Source organism: Parambassis ranga, chromosome 24 (genome assembly GCF_900634625.1).
Source record: "Parambassis ranga chromosome 24, fParRan2.1, whole genome shotgun sequence".
In the NCBI taxonomy this organism is placed as follows: Eukaryota; Metazoa; Chordata; class Actinopteri; family Ambassidae; genus Parambassis; species Parambassis ranga.
Window position 1 is genome coordinate 15,369,601 of NC_041043.1, and position 16,749 is coordinate 15,386,349.

Sequence of the window (16,749 nt, forward strand, 5' to 3'; positions counted from 1 at the left end):
CAATGTGAATGGAATCTGGTGTGTTGTCAGGGAAACACAAGTAAACAACAGGACCAGAGGTCTCTTTTTTCAGTGGCAGCGACAGAATGTGCTTCAAACCAGCCACATAACACAACATGCAGGTTGCGTAGAGAAGATTGAAGCAAGGCGTCTGGACTTGTAGAGTTTTCTTGAAGACATGTCGCTGCTCATCCAAGCAGCTTCATCAGTTCTAACTGTTTGGTGGGGAAACATGGTTTATATGTGGTTGCAGACCTCAGTGGGTGGGTCTGGCTAATGACTATGACCTTTGTTCTTGCTGTGAGTATGTGCAAACTTCCTGGGAATGGATGGGATCACTGCATTGTATGTGGTAGAAAAATTATGTCTGAGGCCACCACCTCTGTTAAGGGAAGGTTCTTCCAGCTTCACATAGATGGCTTCCTTGACTCCTCTTTCAAACCATCTGTCCTCTCTGTCTAAGATGTCTTCAAGAAAACTCTACAAGTCCAGACGCCTTGCTTCAATCTTCTCTACGTATTATGACCTGGATGACTGAGAATCTTCATCAACATGCAGGTTAGGTCGATCAGTAATATGAACTGTCGGCCCTTTTCAGGCATCTAATTTTTTTATTTTAAGACCTTTATTTTGATTGCTGTCTGGATGACAGATCTGAATCTTCCATCAACTCACGACAAAAGAAACTGCTTTGAAGGATGTTTCCTTTTATTTTCACTACAACTACATTTCAGCTTCGACTATTATAGTATTCACACTCTCCAGCTTTTCTGAAATGTGAATGAATGCATAGGGCCGAAGAATTCTTTTATTAGGCCCTGTTCACACTGGAGAAAGTCAATCCAGCTAGAGTAGGGTTGAATCCAGATAGCCTTTAAGCTGGATACGTTCAGACCTGTTTTCAGATCTGGCTATTACACATGCGTGTCCACGCTCAATCCGGCTTAATTTGGCTTGTTTGTTGTCCTCCAAACCACTAGGTGGCGCCTCGTAAAATAAAGAGTCCGTTCAGGCTGCAGTAGGACCGTGTGTGCGCATGTGTAATGCATTTTTTGTTTTTTTTTGTCCCGTGTCGCTCGTTCTTTAGTTTTTGTTTGATTTAAAAAGCAGTTTATTCCTTTGTAGCCCTGTGGAAAATAAACTCGGGGCAAAGCCGTCGTGGTTGTTTACATACGGCTTTTGTCCGTGACCCGGACACTGAAGTATCACATCGCTAGCGGGATTCACTAGCCAGATGTAAGCCAATCCGGCTAGAAGCTGAGCGCACACAGAGAAGCACACACGGTTAATTCAGTTTATTAACTGGTTAGCTACATCAGAAAAGGTGTTATTTTTATTTCAGTTCAAACTCTTGACTCCACTCCTCCAACATCTTCTTGTCCTTCACTCTTGTCAGACTTGTGTGTGTCCACAGAACACAGTCACATAGCATGGCTGAGCTAATGCTACACACTCTCAACACACATTTAAACATGCACATGTTGACACCATTAACACTGACAAAGTGTTTTATATATAGATAAATACCTGTAACAGAGAAACAATAAAGACTGTATCATAGCAGAGCGTTCATAAATGTCATCATACAGACTGCCTGCATGCCACACCATAGAAGAAGAAGACCACATGCACATTTCTCCCATTAATTCCTCCAGACTCAGGTCTGTGAGCTTATTGTTACACCTTCAGAAGTGAGGTTCAGTGTGTATACCTGAGTCCTTCCTGTTGGTTGTCACAGATCCAGTAGGTGCTGATTCTCATCATCACTTTTTTATGATTTTATGATTTCTTTAAATATTTGTCCCAGTAGTTTGGCAGCTTTATGATTATGATGCTTGAATAAGTGACTGAATAGTTTTAATAGGACACTGTTATACATTCAGTGAGTGAAGACAGTTTAGATTTGAATTAAAATCAAATAATTGAGTGTAAAAGGGGGACAGCTCACTTTCTGGCAGCGCCGCTTGTTGGTCGTTTTAAATGTGTTTAAATGTGCGACGTGTTCTTTGATTTGGGTCGCATCTTGTCATTACTGGCTGGCAGTGGGTCCCGAAGCCGGACCACTTGAGGACCACTGCTGTAATTGTACATTGCCAGGCTGTGGTTTTGGTTGTATGGGTGCACACCTGCTGTGGCAGCCACCATGATGACCACCATGACGCTGAACACAAGAACAGCAAGACACATAACTTTCCAACTGGTAACGGACCCTAAAAAAAAAAAACAAAGAGAACTTTTATTACTTGAACAGGACATCACAGTGATCATCCTAAAATAAGATCATCCTTTATTAGTCCCACAGAGGGGACATTTCTTACTACTACTGCTGTAGTTTCCCAGTTTTTGGCAGCAGTCATACACAGACAACATAGATGAAGCTCTTAGCGCAAGTTCATCACTTCTTCCAACCGCCTCTCCCTTTTCCTCCTCCTCACACTTTACCTCTCCTTCTCCCTCGCCCCTTTTCTCTCTCTCTCTGCCTCCCACTTTAATCAGGTGGTTAATATAGAGAAACTCCCCCTCCAATCAGAGGCCGAGCCGTCCCTCTCCTGTCCAATCACAGCTCAGCAAAAATCATTTAAAAGTTTTCCGTCTCCTCTCCAGCTGTCTTTCAGATCGATTTCGGCAACCCTCCTCCACCCCAAGCTCCACCAGTTTCTCAACAGCGCAAGGCCTCTTATCCCCTGCTCTCCAGCTCCTTCACCACCTCCAGGTCTAGACCCAGGGGGGGGACTCCTGTTAAAGCGGCCTCATCTCCTGTCCTTGCCCCCCTTTTGGTTGTTGGTCATCACGTCAGGGTCTAGAACGCCAAAGCACATTTCATTCATTCATTGTACTTCAGTAAATATTTTTCTCATCTAATCATCTTTGTGTCTCCTCATTGAAATCCTTTTATGTGCTCACTGATGTAATGGTGGCATCTTAATGTGTCCACTGGAAACACATTTACCTAAACCAAACAATCACTTATGCACCACTTCCACAGGCAGAAAGACTCAATGTCCATTCCTCAGTCATTCTGCTGGCAGCTTTATTTATTCAGTCCATGTTCAGGCAAACAAACAACAGACAAAACTGTCCCTGCACTGGTAAAAAACCCAGGTGCATTCTGGTCAACTAGTGTCTACATACCTATATAACTTTGGTGCCCCCTAGTGATGCTAAATCGCAGTAATAAATGAAATAAAGTAAAATAATAACTAAATAATGTAATGTAAATAACAAATTTACATTAAATAAACATACTCAATAATAACCAAATAATAAACAAAATAGCTCCTACAGATACTTTATTGATCCGCAAGGGGAAATTCAGGAACTTCGCCTCTCTTTGATCTCCATCTTATTGGCCCATCCTTCATGTTAAAGGTAGGGTAGGAGATTTCATTCTGATGCACTTTTTGTTAAATTAGTGTAACTTCTCTTTACAATCCGATAGCAACCGAAGAATATGAATCATCTGTGGAAGCTATAAAACGCTAAAAACATCAGCCAATCCTCCGGGTGGACCCTGCGCGGAGTATTGGCTGGTTGTCACTCTCTTCCTGCTCTGCGCGCACCAGAGAGGTACGTGCATGATGGCCGAAGTCACAGACCGCAGCTCGTCTTCAGGTAATGCGCGTCCATGTGATTGGGAGGCGTGGCTTCAGGGTGAGCTCCGAGAGAAAGGGGCGTGTCTTTACTTTGGAAATCTGGCTCTGACTCTCACTGAGTTTTCAAAATCTCCTACCCTACCTTTAAGACCGATATCTGTCTAATAATGTCTTTACAATAGCATCAGTGCTCCCTGGAAATGATGCACAGCTGTGTAAACACCAGAGGAAAAACAATGGAAGTCATACTTACAGTCCCAGATGTTTTGCCAGAAAGCACTCTGACAGGAGAAGAGAAGCAGGTGAGTTATCATCATCAAACAGTGACAACAGCACCGCACTGTATGGACCTGATATCACATCATTACCTGCATGGCGGGGGAAATTCCCAGGAACCTCCTGATGTCATGCCAGGCGATGTCATTTTGGTTACAGTACAGGAGTCTCGTCTCATAAAACAGACAGTCCACAGTCAGCTGGACACTGGGGCTGTCCACCACTGTCCTGCTTTCAGCTACAACCTGGCGACGGTTGAAGGTGTGATGCATGACCACCAGGATTATTGGTTTATCCTCTGTGAGTACAACAACATCACGTGAGTGTCAGCAGATGAGTTGGACTACACACACACACACACATGTGCAGCTGCTGCTTTTCGTACCAGGCGCGTTCTCCAGGGCATCACGGACGTCTACCGCAACTCCCGAAGCGACGGGACAGAAAACCACCACGTAGTCACTTTGTTCAGGAGAGTCCACCTGGATCTGGCCCCCAGCTGTGAGCTTATCCACAAAGGACTGATGGACTCCGTTTGTTTGTCCTTCTACCATCACAAAGAATTTCCTCCAATTCCCTGGAGCTAGGTGAAAAGAATATATCCAGTCTTTACTGAGCCACAGCACCTGAAGCATCACACACACCGCATCCTTCATCAGTGCAGTCAGCTGTATTTTTAGCAGCCCAAACGTTTGATATCAGTTGTCAGATCTTGGCTATCGTCGGCCATCGCTTAGGCCCCGTTCACACTGGAGAAAGTCATTTCAGCTAGAGTAGGATTGAGTCCAGACAGCCTTTAAGCTGGATGCGTTCAGACCTATTTTCAAATCTGGCTAGCACACACTTAATATACACGTAATATACAGAGTCCGTTCAGGCCGCGGTAGGACCTCGTGTGCGCATGTGTCGTGCGTCTTTTTGTCCCGTGTCGCGCCCCGTGAACCGAAAGTAGCACATTGCTAACCGGAAGTAACATGTTGCTAACCGGAAGTAGCATGTCGCTAGCCTGATTCGCTAGCCACATTTGCGTTCACACCTGAGCCACCTGAGCATTCACACATTCACAATCCGGATCTAGCCGGATTGGCTCAAATGTGGCTCAGGTGTGAACGCAAATGTGGCTAGCAAATGTGGTTGAAATCAAACTGGATACAGCCGGATTCGAGGTGTTCACACTCAGAAAAAAAACATCTGGATAGGCCCGAATCCCGCTTTAGCCAGATTTTTTTCCCCAGTGTGAACGGGGTATTAGATTATTACAGGATTATTGCTGTGAGGCAGTTAAAATCAAAGATGCTCTGACACAGCCGACAATGCCTCACATGCTCTGCGTATACACTTCCTGTGTCTTCAGTTGATCAATATTGCTGCATGTTAAATCTTATACTGTGTATAGTGTGTTTTCTTATTATATTATATATTCACTTAGTGAATCTCAGCTCTGCTTTACTTTTAATTGTTTTTAATAAACATGTGATGGATGCTGCCGAGTTGAAACATACCCTGATGGACGGGCGCTCCCTGAGACATGTCTCTGTGGGAAGACAAAGAATAACCGTTAGAAAAATGATGCAGCCACATCACACACGTTTCCAGTGTCAGCAGCTCAGACCTGGGCAGAGATTAATAAAAAATAAAATGATTGTTACTTACTCTACGGCTTGATATCGTCCTGATGATAGAATAAGTCCCTCGTCAGGCAGAACGGCGCTCCTCTCTGCCAGTTTGAAGCACTTTCACTTTCCATTAAGGCGTGACATGTCTTCTGTCTGTGCACTTGTGATCTTCCCATTTATAATAGAATAAAATAGAATTTTATTGTTGTCGTTCAATGAGATACAGTTTAGCTGCTAAATAAAGATACAGTAAAAAAATCAATTTACATTTTATAGGAAATATCTGTCCATGCTCCCCATGCTGTAATTACCACACTGCTTGGCCTGACTGCTTGGACTGTGCTCCCCTTGGTTCTTGTCGGTTCGTCTGTTGTGCCACCCCATGTTGTTAGTGTCTCCTCCATGTTCCTCCTGGCTGCAGTACTCCTTCGTCCTCCTGTCTCCCCCCTGGATAACTTCTGGTTTGTTTGGCTTTGATTTCTCTTTCTCCTTGCTTTAGTTTTCACGTTTGTCTTGGATTTGTTTGGTTTGGACTTTGGCTTTCAATAAAGCTCTTTTTTGTTAAACTTTGATTTTTGTCTGCGTTTGGGTCCTGTGGGTCCTCTTTCCTTTTATTTTGCTCACAAAACTGAGTCACATTTACACAGTGGTGGAAAGTAACTAAGTATTTATACTTCGTTACTGTACTTAAGTAATTTTTTCTGTATACTTACATATCTTGTTCCATGTGATGAACACAGTGCTGGACTGATGTGAGGTCAGACTCTGCATGGAGGTGGTGTCACGCTGCCAGCTGTGTTTCTATAATGAGCCTCAGTCATGATGCCGGTGCTCTGGCTCAGTGAGCTAACTAGTTAGCTGCTGTTTACTAACACAGGTCCATCCATTAATATCTGATGAACATGAATCATAACATGAATCTACAGCAGGAACACTGACACAGTAAACATGCTGAATGCCTGTTTGTTATCAGCAGCCTCTCTGTTCACTTGATGCCCACAGCCTGCCTCAGGACACACAGACCTGTCCATAGCTGCTTCTGGACTGAACATGGACATTAACTACACATGCTCCATTTTCATTTGAGATGATTGCTTTGATTATTTTAACCTGTTCAGATCCTTTGCAGTGGAAATCAATCATATATATTCAGTGTGTGAGTACTTTTACTTTTAATACTTTAAGTACATTTAAAAGTACTTAAGACTTTTATATTTCACACGAACCAATCCTCAGATTTCCCACTAACAGTGTGTGGATGGAGGTTTTTCCCACATGCCCTGAACGCAGCAGCAGATGCGGGTCTTATTTGTTCTCCGGCAGGAGGGCGTTCCGCGGAAGAACACGCAAACACCGTGAGCTGCTCAGTAATGCCGGCGTCCGTGTGCGCGGCTTCATATCCAGCGGCCGCCGCAGCTTAGGGTCCGGGCTGGTTGTTTCTACCGCCGTGTTTGGACATCCGGATCGGGCCTTCCTTGATGTCCGCCTTCCTGGTGGTATCACTCCCGGGGGGAAAGGCGACAGAGGAGGCCAGCCAGGCTGGAAGACATGGAGGCTGCCGTCCTTGCAGAGGGAGTGAGCTGTAGGACGGTAGGCTCCCTCTCTCTGTCTCTGTCTCTGTCTCTGGTTTCTGCCTCCGTTAAAAACAATGAGATGCAGCCTGATCAGCTCGTGTTGTGTCTCTGTCTCGGTTGTTAGCCTGCAGCAGCTCTGCTTCAGTTTTCAGACGTGTGTTTTTTTTCTGCACATCGGCGTCAAAAGACATTTTTTTTAATGCTCACACACACACACACACACACACCGTCTAAATGTCAAGCATGATGAAGGTGCATGCACAGGGTGAAGTCTGCAGGACTCAAATATCAATATCTCCAATGTGCATATGAGGTACAACTTCAGAGACTGTCTGAGCGGAAACTTAACAATAAAACACAATAAAACACACAAAGGACCAACACAAAATACAACAAATAGTTATTCAGTATTTATGTCATTTTCACCACAAATCTCTATATAGAGAAGAAAGCTCAGGCTCTCTGAGGACTTATTATCTCTTATGGAGCAAGCCTCTAGTGGCCATGTGGAGAACTGCAGTTTTTTGGCTCTGTGCTCTCTTCTTTTTTTTAACCATTAACTGTAGTCGTTTGTACGGAGCCCGTCTGATGACATGGTCAAAAAATAAATAAATCAAGGCCACGAATTAGTATTATTATTGATGGGGTGCATGGGAGCGGGCTGTGCCCGGTCAGGGAGCACCCTTCCCAGGCAGCAATGAGCGTCCCTCTCTGGGGAATGTGCTGGAACACTGGGGACCTCCAGGAGTGCAGGGCAGCGGGTGCCCAGCCCGCCATATCGCTTTAATTCCTGCCCGTGTTGCGCTCCGGCACATTCCCCAGAGAGAGGGACGCTCATTGTACCTGCTGCCCGGGAAGGGTGCTCCCTGGCCAGGCAGCCCGCCACCATGCGCCCCCGTCAGTAACAATACTAATTCGTGGCCACGAATCAGTATTTCGTGTGCGCGTTACACATATCATGGCCACGATTTATTTACTTTTTGATGTGATCAGAGGAGCTCTGTATGTTTGAGTGTCCACAATAATTAGTGATGTTTTTCTGTCTTTATCTACTATATATTTAAGGGGGCTTTGTTTAAAGTCTATGGGGATTGACTCACTGTTGCAGCCAGCCATCTAGTGGCAGCATGAAGAACTGCAACTGTGAAGTTTGAGCTGCCTTCAACCTTCAGCTGGTCCCCATAGATTCCTATAGATATTTGATGTTATTGTTTTGTTTTTATTAGTGGTGATTGGCACTCCTGGTATGGACCCCACCCACACTGGAGGGGATATGTCACCACTGTATGTGCCAAGAAAGAGGAAGCCTGTCCAGCCACACCCAAAAAGTGCAGTGCTATGTCCAGGTAAAGGACTCTGCAGCCACCCTCACAACAACAACAACAACAACAACAACAACATGAAGCCACATCGTTTCTTTAATGTTTGTTTTCTGTCTCTCACACAGTTGTTCAGCGATTGCCAGATAAAGCCTGTGAACTGAACACCGCTGGTTACTCACAGGTGAGGCTGGACTCATGCATCCTGCTGCGTGTTGTCACTTGGCAGGATAGGCCTGTGCTCATATGATGGTGGACCTCTGCCTCACAGTTCTCTGCTTCACTGTTTTTAGAATGAAGCCCCAGAAGCAGTAAAGATGAAAAGAAATTACGGAAGAAAACGGTAAGAAAGTCGCCCAAGATGCTACGTTTCCATGACAACCTGAGTAACAGATTCCGAGACGAAAAATGGCGCTAGCATCGTACGTTCTCTGGTGATGTGTTTTTAGGTACGCGGACCTTCAGAGTGTTTCCATAGGAACAGTAGATTACCCGACCACCAGCTGCTCGGTGATGTCATCAGCCAGCCTGGCCAATGGGGCGGACCCGGGGTCATTGGCTCCACCCACCACGAGGCTCCCACCCAGACTTGTTGGGAAGGACGTGTGGCCTCAAGGTCCAGAGGCCAGCAGGGAGCAGTCCCAGCCTCAGGACCAGAGCTGGAACTCCAGCAGGGATCGAGGCACCGACGCCTGGGCCCCGGGCAGAGACCGGCCCCAGGAACAGGTCTGGAGCAGGGACAGAGCAGGACACTCTGGTCAGGAGCAGGCCTGGATACCAGGAAGAGACAGTGGTCAAGCCGGACCAGACCAGGCCTGGATGACGGGTCGGGAGCGGGGACCTGAACAGGGCTGGGTGGCGGGCAGAGATCGGGGACAGGATCAGGTCTGGAATGGAGGAAGAGACCGGGCCTCATCGGGGCCAGGGCAGGGGTGGAGTGCAGACCGAGGCCAAGACCAAAGCTGGAGCAGCACGAGCGGGGACCGGGGAAATGTCTGGAGACCTGGTAAGGAGTCACACACACTACACACAGGATTTATGGGTATTTGTGGGTCTGTGGACTGAGTTTGTGTTGTTTTGTAGACTTGAACATGAAGAAAGTTCAGCGAGCAGACATGGAGCGAAGCCCCTCTGTCAGTACCTTCCCTCAGCCACCAGAGGGCAGAGACTCCTGTAAGTTTGACTCATTTCAGGTTTTTCTTTCAGTGCTCATCATAAAGCCTCCTTATAAATGATCAGTGTTTATTCATGTTGAAAAGAATTCTTGCAGAGGAAAATGATGAACAGCAAGTTAAAATGCTCTGTAAACCTTCAGGTTCAGATGCAGCTGGTGTCAGTGAGGCCTCCACGGCTCAGATTGAAGATCAGAAGCCTCCGATCCTCCCGGCCAAGAAGGAGCCTCCGAGCTACCCACCAGGTGAGAAAAGACACTCAGTGTCATCATTTATAATATCACATTTACATTGGTATCATTTCTGTTGATAGCTAAATATCTTTATGTAATATTGTCATATTTTGTATGATAAAAATGGAGATATATCTTTGTCGACGTCAACCAGGAAGTCAGGAGGAGCGTTGGCAGCTCCAGATTGTGGCCAAAGGCAGAGTCACCTGTCCGAAGTGTAAAAGTGTGAGCAGGAAGACTGTGGAGGGGCTGAAGAAGCACATGGAGAACTGCAGGCTGGTGAGCTCAGCACTGATGGTGCTGCACGGAGTCCAGATTTATATGATTTTTAATTGATTATAGGACAATTTAACAAGCAGCGTCTCTCGTAAGAGAGAGATCATGGTAAAAGTCACCTTCCTGTTGGCCATCACTGAACACATGACATAATCATACAGCCTCATACTTTAGTAGGAGGTTAGAAATATTAACCAGGTGAAAAGATCAGTCATCACGTCTGTATGTCTGCAGCAACCGTTTACCTGTCAGCACTGCGGGAAACAGCTCAAGTCTTCAACGGGGATGAAGTATCACATCATGGCCGACCACAGTCACTTGGTGAGTCTCTGCAGGTCACGGTGTTCCCTGTGTCAGAGTTTTATTTAGTCACTCGGTTCTGGTTCTTTAACCCTCGGGCGTCATTGTGGACTTTTTTAGGTAATTTTTGCCTCTTTACCTGGCCACCATTGTGTCTGTGTTGGTGCATATGGCACCATTTTTTGTAACAAAGACTCTCTCTAGACACATTTTAGAATTCAAATTTACATTTTTCAAATACATCACCAGAACATGGTGAAACAAATTTACCACCCTTTTGTGTCATTAGTGGACAAAAACGTTCACTTTCAAAAAACTGCTATAAAAACTTAACAGATTCATATTTTTTTCTGCTTTTTTTCTGCATAAATATGTTAAACAACTTCAGCCCTGCGTAAAACTGCCAAACATTAAATCATTTTGAGGAATTTAATGGCTGATTTTAGTGGTGAACCGTAGAAAATGTCAAATGTAACTATTTTTCTCACAAATGAAACTCTTACATCAAGAAATCCATGATTATATTTTGTTATAGCTGTGATATTAAAAAATGTAGTATTATTATGGGAGTTAATGGGAAAATACCATTTAAAACTGCTGCTACACAAAAACTAATAATGCACCAAGCTCAATATTTTGTCTAATATGACAGATTTAAAAAAACAATGCCTCAGCCACCTAACTTTAGTTTTGTGGAAAATGACTCTTTTCTTTTTCTTCATGAAAAATTACTGTGACATCAAGTAATCAAACTGGCATTTAATGGGTTAAATTCCTCAAAATGATTTAATGTTTGGTAGTTTTAAGCAGGGCTGAAGTTGTTTAACAGATTTGTGCAGAAAAAAGTAGAAAAATATGAATCTGTTACGTTTTTATAGCAGTTTTTTTTGGAAGTGGACGTTTTTGTCTCGAATGACACAAAAGGGTCATGAGGGTTAAAAGACCCCCGTGTTCTGGCATTGGACCGTGTTGAGGACAGAGTCATGGTGGCAGGTTTGCTTGGTCAGATGTGCATGAAGGTGCCTGCAGGCTGTCGGAGAGTTTAATTTTCATTTCCTCCTCTTCATAGCCCTCAGCTGATGACGCCAAAGACCTGGACGATCGCGCCATCAAAGACAAACTACGAAAAATCCTGAAGAGACTGGGCAAATTAAAATGTTCTAAGGAGGTAAAGGATGTCGTCTGGTGACCGTCTGTATTTTTTTAAAGAAAGAATGATGCATTTTTTTTCTTTTTTTTATCTCTAGGGCTGCAATGCTGCCTTCACCAGCATCATGGGCTACGTGTACCACATGAAGAAGTGCGGGAAGGAGGCCTCTGAGCTGGAGAAGATGCTGCTGAACTGCTCTCACTGTGGGAAGACCTACAAATCCAAAGCAGGGCTGGAGTACCACCTGAAGTCCGAGCACGCTCCTGTGAGTCTGCTTTCAAATCCTTACCTTTAGTTTTCCCATCTCCACCAACTCCAACCGCTCTCTCTGCGTCACAGATGCCACAGAAAACCACCGAGGAAGACGAGGTCCTGAAGGCACAGAGGGAGGCCAACCCGGAGAGGACGGCTAGCGGCCGGGTGCAGAGAGCCTCGGCCCAGGTGGCCAACTTCCACCTGGCTGAGATCGCCAACAACGAGCTGCCCAAAGACTGGCCCAAGAGGAAGTTTCAGTCCGACCTGGTGCCGGACGACAAAAAGGCAAGATCCAGTTTGTCTTTAAGGGAAAAAGCAGAACGTTAAAGCGTGTCTGACTGAGTCTTTGATCGACTTCCTGTTTTTTTTTTTCAGTTGAAATATGCGCGTCCAGGCCTGCCCGCCTTCAGCCAGGAGGTGCTGAGGAAGTGGAAGAACGAGGTGAAGCTGCAGAGGAGAGTCCAGTGTCCCAACCAGGTGGAAAGAAGACGTTATTAAACTATTCAGTGCAGATTTTGTACTTTTTGTCAAAGTTTATTCATAAATGATTCGTGTCCTTTCTTCAGGGTTGTGGCTCCACTTACACCAGTGTGTCTGGACTGAAAGCTCACCTGGGACTCTGCACAAGGGTGTGTTATTTCTTTTAAATAAAATCTGGAAGAAGGTTCCCGGCTCGTGGCTTCCTCCCACAGTCTAAAGACGTGCTTAGGTTAATCTGTGACTCTAAATTGCTCGTAGGTGTGTGTGTGGGTGTGAATGTGAATGGTTGTCTGTGTGTGTGTGTTGCCCTGCGATGGACTGGTGACCTGTCCAGGGTGTACCCCGCCTCTCACCCAAAGCTGGCTGGGATAGTAATCCAGGGCTTGATAATCTCTGTGGTCTCTTTTAATGTGTTGTCAGGGCGACTTTGAGGCCGGAAAGTACCGATGTCTGATCTGCAATAAAGAGTTTAACTCTGAGAGTGGAGTCAAATATCACATCAACTCCGTGCACTCACAGGTAAGGACGTGTTCTCACACCTCTAACCTTCACTGCACTGACTGAACGGACAGGAAGGTGGACGCTGAAAGGCCACCTGTGTTTCTCAGCTGTGACTTTGTGTTCCTCTCGTGTCGTGTGTGTCTCCACAGGACTGGTTTGTGACCAACAAGAAAGCCTCCAAGAAGTTTGAGAAGTTTCTGAAAAACCAGTCCAAAGACTTCGCCCATAACGCTGACAAACAGGTTGTGGATCAGTACCACCACCACCATCATCACCACCACCACCCCCAGGTGCTGCATCATCATCCACAGCAGCAGCATCATCATCACCTCCATCATCATCACCATCAGCAGCAGCATCATCAGCTGCAGCACCAGCCCCTGCAGCACCCCCTGCAGCCGCTGCACCACCTCCAGCACCAAACCCAGTTCCTCCACCCGGAGCGGCAGAACATCCATCCGCAGGTGGACTCCCAGCTTCAGCCGCCAGTGCTCCACTACACCCCTCTGGAACCTCCAACATGGGTGGACATGGACCGAAGAGGCGGCATGCTGGAACCGGAGACGGCGCCGGACGACATGGACCTGGCTGTCAAACCCGAGGAGGACGGCGGTGTGATGGAAGAGGTTAAGAGGAGAGAGAAGGGGGAGAGAGCGGGGGAGAGGGGGAAGGCTGGTGGGAAGCAGAAGGATTGCTTTGCTTTCAACGGGGGCGGAAACGGCAGCAGCAGCAGCAGCAGCAATACTGGCAGCTCATCCAGCGAATCAGAGGTGGAGCAGCATGACAGGCAGAGACAGATGGACCAATGGAACCTGAAAGGTCCGGGCGTCATGGAGTCCCTCCCAGAGGCTGCAGATGGACAGAGTGATGTTTAACCAGGCTTCTTAAGTCTAAACTGACATAAAACATGAAGACGAAGACGTTTTCCACAAGACGAGACGGCAGCTGAGACCTGAAAGTTCTGGAAGCTGTTAAATATGAGACGATACTCACATCTGGTTGTTGCTGTATAACCCCAAGAAATGTAGTTCTAATGTTTCAGTGTGTGAACGTCTCGTTCTTTTTGAAACGTTCGGTAAACTCTTCTTGTCCTCTGTGTTTACGTTAAAGGGAAGCGTTACTGTAACCTGAGGAGTGGAGGCCACAGTTTAAAGCGTCGGTAGACTCTCTCAGAGACATGTTGTGCCTCTTAAGTATGATTTGTATAACTTCATACTACTCATCACGACTTTTATCTACACTAACACTTTGGCCGTTTGGTAGGAAAAAATCCTCACCGACCTCACCTCTAACTGCCTGTGTCGTATTCTCGTTCCAGACTCGGGTTAAATTAGATTTACTATCTTGTGTATTACTGGCAGTGAACGCAGCTTTGGTCGTCGCTGGTGTTAAGCCGCCATCTTTGAACAAAGCTGTGAGCGTGTCTTATGTCGTGTTTCAGTGCAGTTAGGTCAGTTTATACAACTAAATAAAAATATAACAAACACTCACAGAATGTACTTCCCCTGAAAGTGTTTGTGTCGGATTGTTGTGTGACGTACGGCCCGTTAAATTGGGAGGGTTGTGGGTTTCTGTGCGTTCCAGGAAACAAAGAAAGAAAGAAATGTGAGTTTTAGATGCATATTGTTGTCTCTTAAAGGACCAGTGTGTCTCTAGTGGTGAGGTGGTAGATGGAGGTCTAATGGAATTGACTCACTTTTTTGAGCCACCCTCAAGTGGTCACTTGAGGAACTGCAGTTTGCAGAGCTTTTCGGTCTTTGAGGTTGCTGCTTGAGCATGAGTAGACCTGAATTTTCCCTGTGGGGGACTAATAAAGGATTATCTTGTCTGGGTTATGCAGGTGTCTGCTTCGGCAGACGACTAGTCACCTGTGCCGACACCCACCTGGGTCTTAAAGTGACCACGTCCTTTGCAATAATGCAAAATTCTGTAAGCGTCCACTTGAGGAAGTGCAGTATTTGTTTTTGATCTACTGTAGAAATATCGCTCCAGTCCAACTTCACCTACCATTGATTCAAAGAGCTCATTCTAAGCTTTAAGTTACCGACAACTGAAATACATAGAGCTCCATAAATTCTACGCTCCGCTCCTATTTAATAGATGGAGTTTCAAAGCAAACCTCCACCCACTGAGACAGTCTGTGAAACTTTGGCAAAGACCTTTTATTCTAACATTTTCATGCTCAAAATGTTCAATTTACAATGTTCCCCAACGTCTATCAGCAGGGAAACAAAGGAAAATGTGCACTTCCTGTTCCTTCACAATAAGAGCGCCTGATTCCTCTCAAAAACTGAAGTGGTGTTAGAGTGCAGACAGGGCGGATGCATCCTCTCCTCCTCCTCACCCACACTGATGAAGGAACGCTAACCGTCTTAGCATATTTAACCGATAGCATGTAGCCTGTATGTACCTAGTGTTTACTGTCAGTCATTCCTTTGTGATGTTAAAAACAAACACTATTTTGTATATTTTTATAATGTTTTGCATATATGAATGTATTTAGTTTTCTTTTAAGCCACATAACTGAAAGAAGAAGATTGACCCTTTAATCTGTCCCATATCTGACTGTTTAAAGTGCTTTACAGGTCATCGCCCTCCATCAGATGCCTTTTTAGACAAAATCTCTTAATACATGGGAAGTATTTCAAAAAGATTGTTTACATTTTTAGTGTTTTATTAGTCGTTATAACAATTTAGTGCAGTATATGTTGTAATTATTGAATGATTGACAGACGCAGCTAGAAAAAAGTACACATTACTCACCAAAAGATTTGTGTCAGAGCTGTTGCGTTGGATTTCATGCATAAATATATAATCAAATTCAACGTCTTGTAACCATACTGCACACCACTAGGAGGGCGTTTTATCTTGTAATTTGCAAACAAATGAGCAAAACATGATATGATATGGGGGCAGCAGTGGCTCAGTAGAGGTAGAGCAGGGTTGTCCAATAACCAGAAGGTTGGTGGTTCGATCCCAGCTCCTCCCTAAGTCATTGTTGTTGTGTGTCCTTGGGCCAAGGCACTTTACCCGCACTGCCTCCAGTGCACTCACTGGTGTGGCAGCCTTAAGCAATTTCCCTCTGGGATTATTAAAGTTCCTAAAAATAAAATAATGATATGATGCCATTTTGAAATGCTTCCCATATCCACTCGTGCTTGTGACCAAATCTTTAAATCGCCGTGCACTTTGAGCAGTCTGATGGCACGCGGTGAGGCAGACTGTCGCGCTGCAGGCCTTCTTCACAGCAGACATGGTGGCTCCTCGCAGCTGATCTGCTGCTCTGCAGCTCCATGGTTTTACACCTGCTGTGAAAAAGATCCGAATGAAGCGTTTAATGATGATGATGATGTAAACTCTGTCTTCCTGCTGTCTTCCTGTTTTGACAACGGCATCTTTAGTTGAACCAGAAAGCTGTTTTTATTCCCCATTTTGGCTAAAAAAAACCTTGGATTTGACTTCCTGAAGGGACGGGATTGTTTCCTCCACTTGGTGTAATGCTGGAAACTGACATTATTATTGGAGCCCTGTGAATCCATGACAGTAATGAAACCATGTCTTGTGACCTCACCCTCACCCTCTTATATTATCAAGGCCACGAACCATCTTTAAATTTTGTGCAACATAATTTCTATTGAAGTGAAACGTCTCCACTGACACCACATTAAAATCTGTATATTCAATATGTTTTTAGAGGTTATGTGCTGCTATTTTATAGCACTAGCAGTGTTATAACAACTGATCATTAAAGGTTTAACTCATGGTCAGCCTTGGTGCTTTGTCCTAGTGATTTTAAATCCTCTGGCCAGAAATGATAATCTATCTATCTTGTCTCTAAACTTCTGAAAATATTTTTGATGTCTTCCAGTTGCTGGAGAAGTGCAGAAGCATACACACTGCAGATCGACTAGAGCCTGCCTCCAAAAGTGAGTCGATCCCCATAAGATGTTCATGTTGAAATGAACAACCGCCCATTCACTTCAGCTGCACCTGTGTTCCAGCAC

At 45.2% G+C, this 16,749-nt stretch overlaps 2 protein-coding genes across 2 annotated transcripts; one reads left to right on the top strand and one right to left on the bottom strand.

Annotated features, from left to right (window-relative positions):
- Positions 1-1,280: 1,280 nt before the first annotated feature.
- Positions 1,281-5,595, bottom strand: LOC114428963 (uncharacterized). Its single transcript, XM_028397776.1, has 6 exons — positions 5,523-5,595; positions 5,372-5,403; positions 4,255-4,452; positions 3,962-4,167; positions 3,847-3,874; positions 1,281-2,210 (listed from the first exon to the last, which is right to left on the bottom strand). The coding sequence occupies exons 2-6, from the start codon at positions 5,397-5,399 to the stop codon at positions 1,987-1,989; spliced, it is 684 nt and encodes a 227-aa protein (XP_028253577.1). The 5' UTR covers positions 5,400-5,403; positions 5,523-5,595; the 3' UTR covers positions 1,281-1,986.
- A 1,241-nt stretch (positions 5,596-6,836) lies between these two features.
- Positions 6,837-16,395, top strand: znf512 (zinc finger protein 512). The gene is made up of 16 exons (XM_028397416.1): positions 6,837-7,075; positions 8,286-8,405; positions 8,507-8,562; positions 8,672-8,721; positions 8,828-9,384; positions 9,462-9,551; positions 9,694-9,795; positions 9,938-10,062; positions 10,294-10,380; positions 11,429-11,527; positions 11,607-11,774; positions 11,849-12,049; positions 12,140-12,241; positions 12,331-12,393; positions 12,665-12,763; positions 12,895-16,395. Exons 2-16 carry the CDS (start codon positions 8,306-8,308, stop codon positions 13,618-13,620), a joined length of 2,625 nt encoding a protein of 874 aa, XP_028253217.1. The 5' UTR covers positions 6,837-7,075; positions 8,286-8,305; the 3' UTR covers positions 13,621-16,395.
- Positions 16,396-16,749: the final 354 nt, after the last annotated feature.

Excerpts from the sequence above, each read along its gene's own strand:
- LOC114428963 (XM_028397776.1), bottom strand. The coding sequence starts at position 5,399 with ATGTCTCAGGGAGCGCCCGTCCATCAGG. Across the intron at positions 4,168-4,254 it reads TGCCCTGGAGAACGCGCCTG|AGGATAAACCAATAATCCTG; the intron begins GTACGAAAAGCA and ends TTGTACTCACAG. Across the intron at positions 3,875-3,961 it reads GAATTTCCCCCGCCATGCAG|AGTGCTTTCTGGCAAAACAT; the intron begins GTAATGATGTGA and ends TTCTCCTGTCAG.
- znf512 (XM_028397416.1), top strand. The coding sequence starts at position 8,306 with ATGGACCCCACCCACACTGGAGGGGATATGTCACCACTGTATGTGCCA. Across the intron at positions 9,796-9,937 it reads GCCTCCGAGCTACCCACCAG|GAAGTCAGGAGGAGCGTTGG; the intron begins GTGAGAAAAGAC and ends GACGTCAACCAG. Across the intron at positions 11,775-11,848 it reads TGAAGTCCGAGCACGCTCCT|ATGCCACAGAAAACCACCGA; the intron begins GTGAGTCTGCTT and ends TCTGCGTCACAG.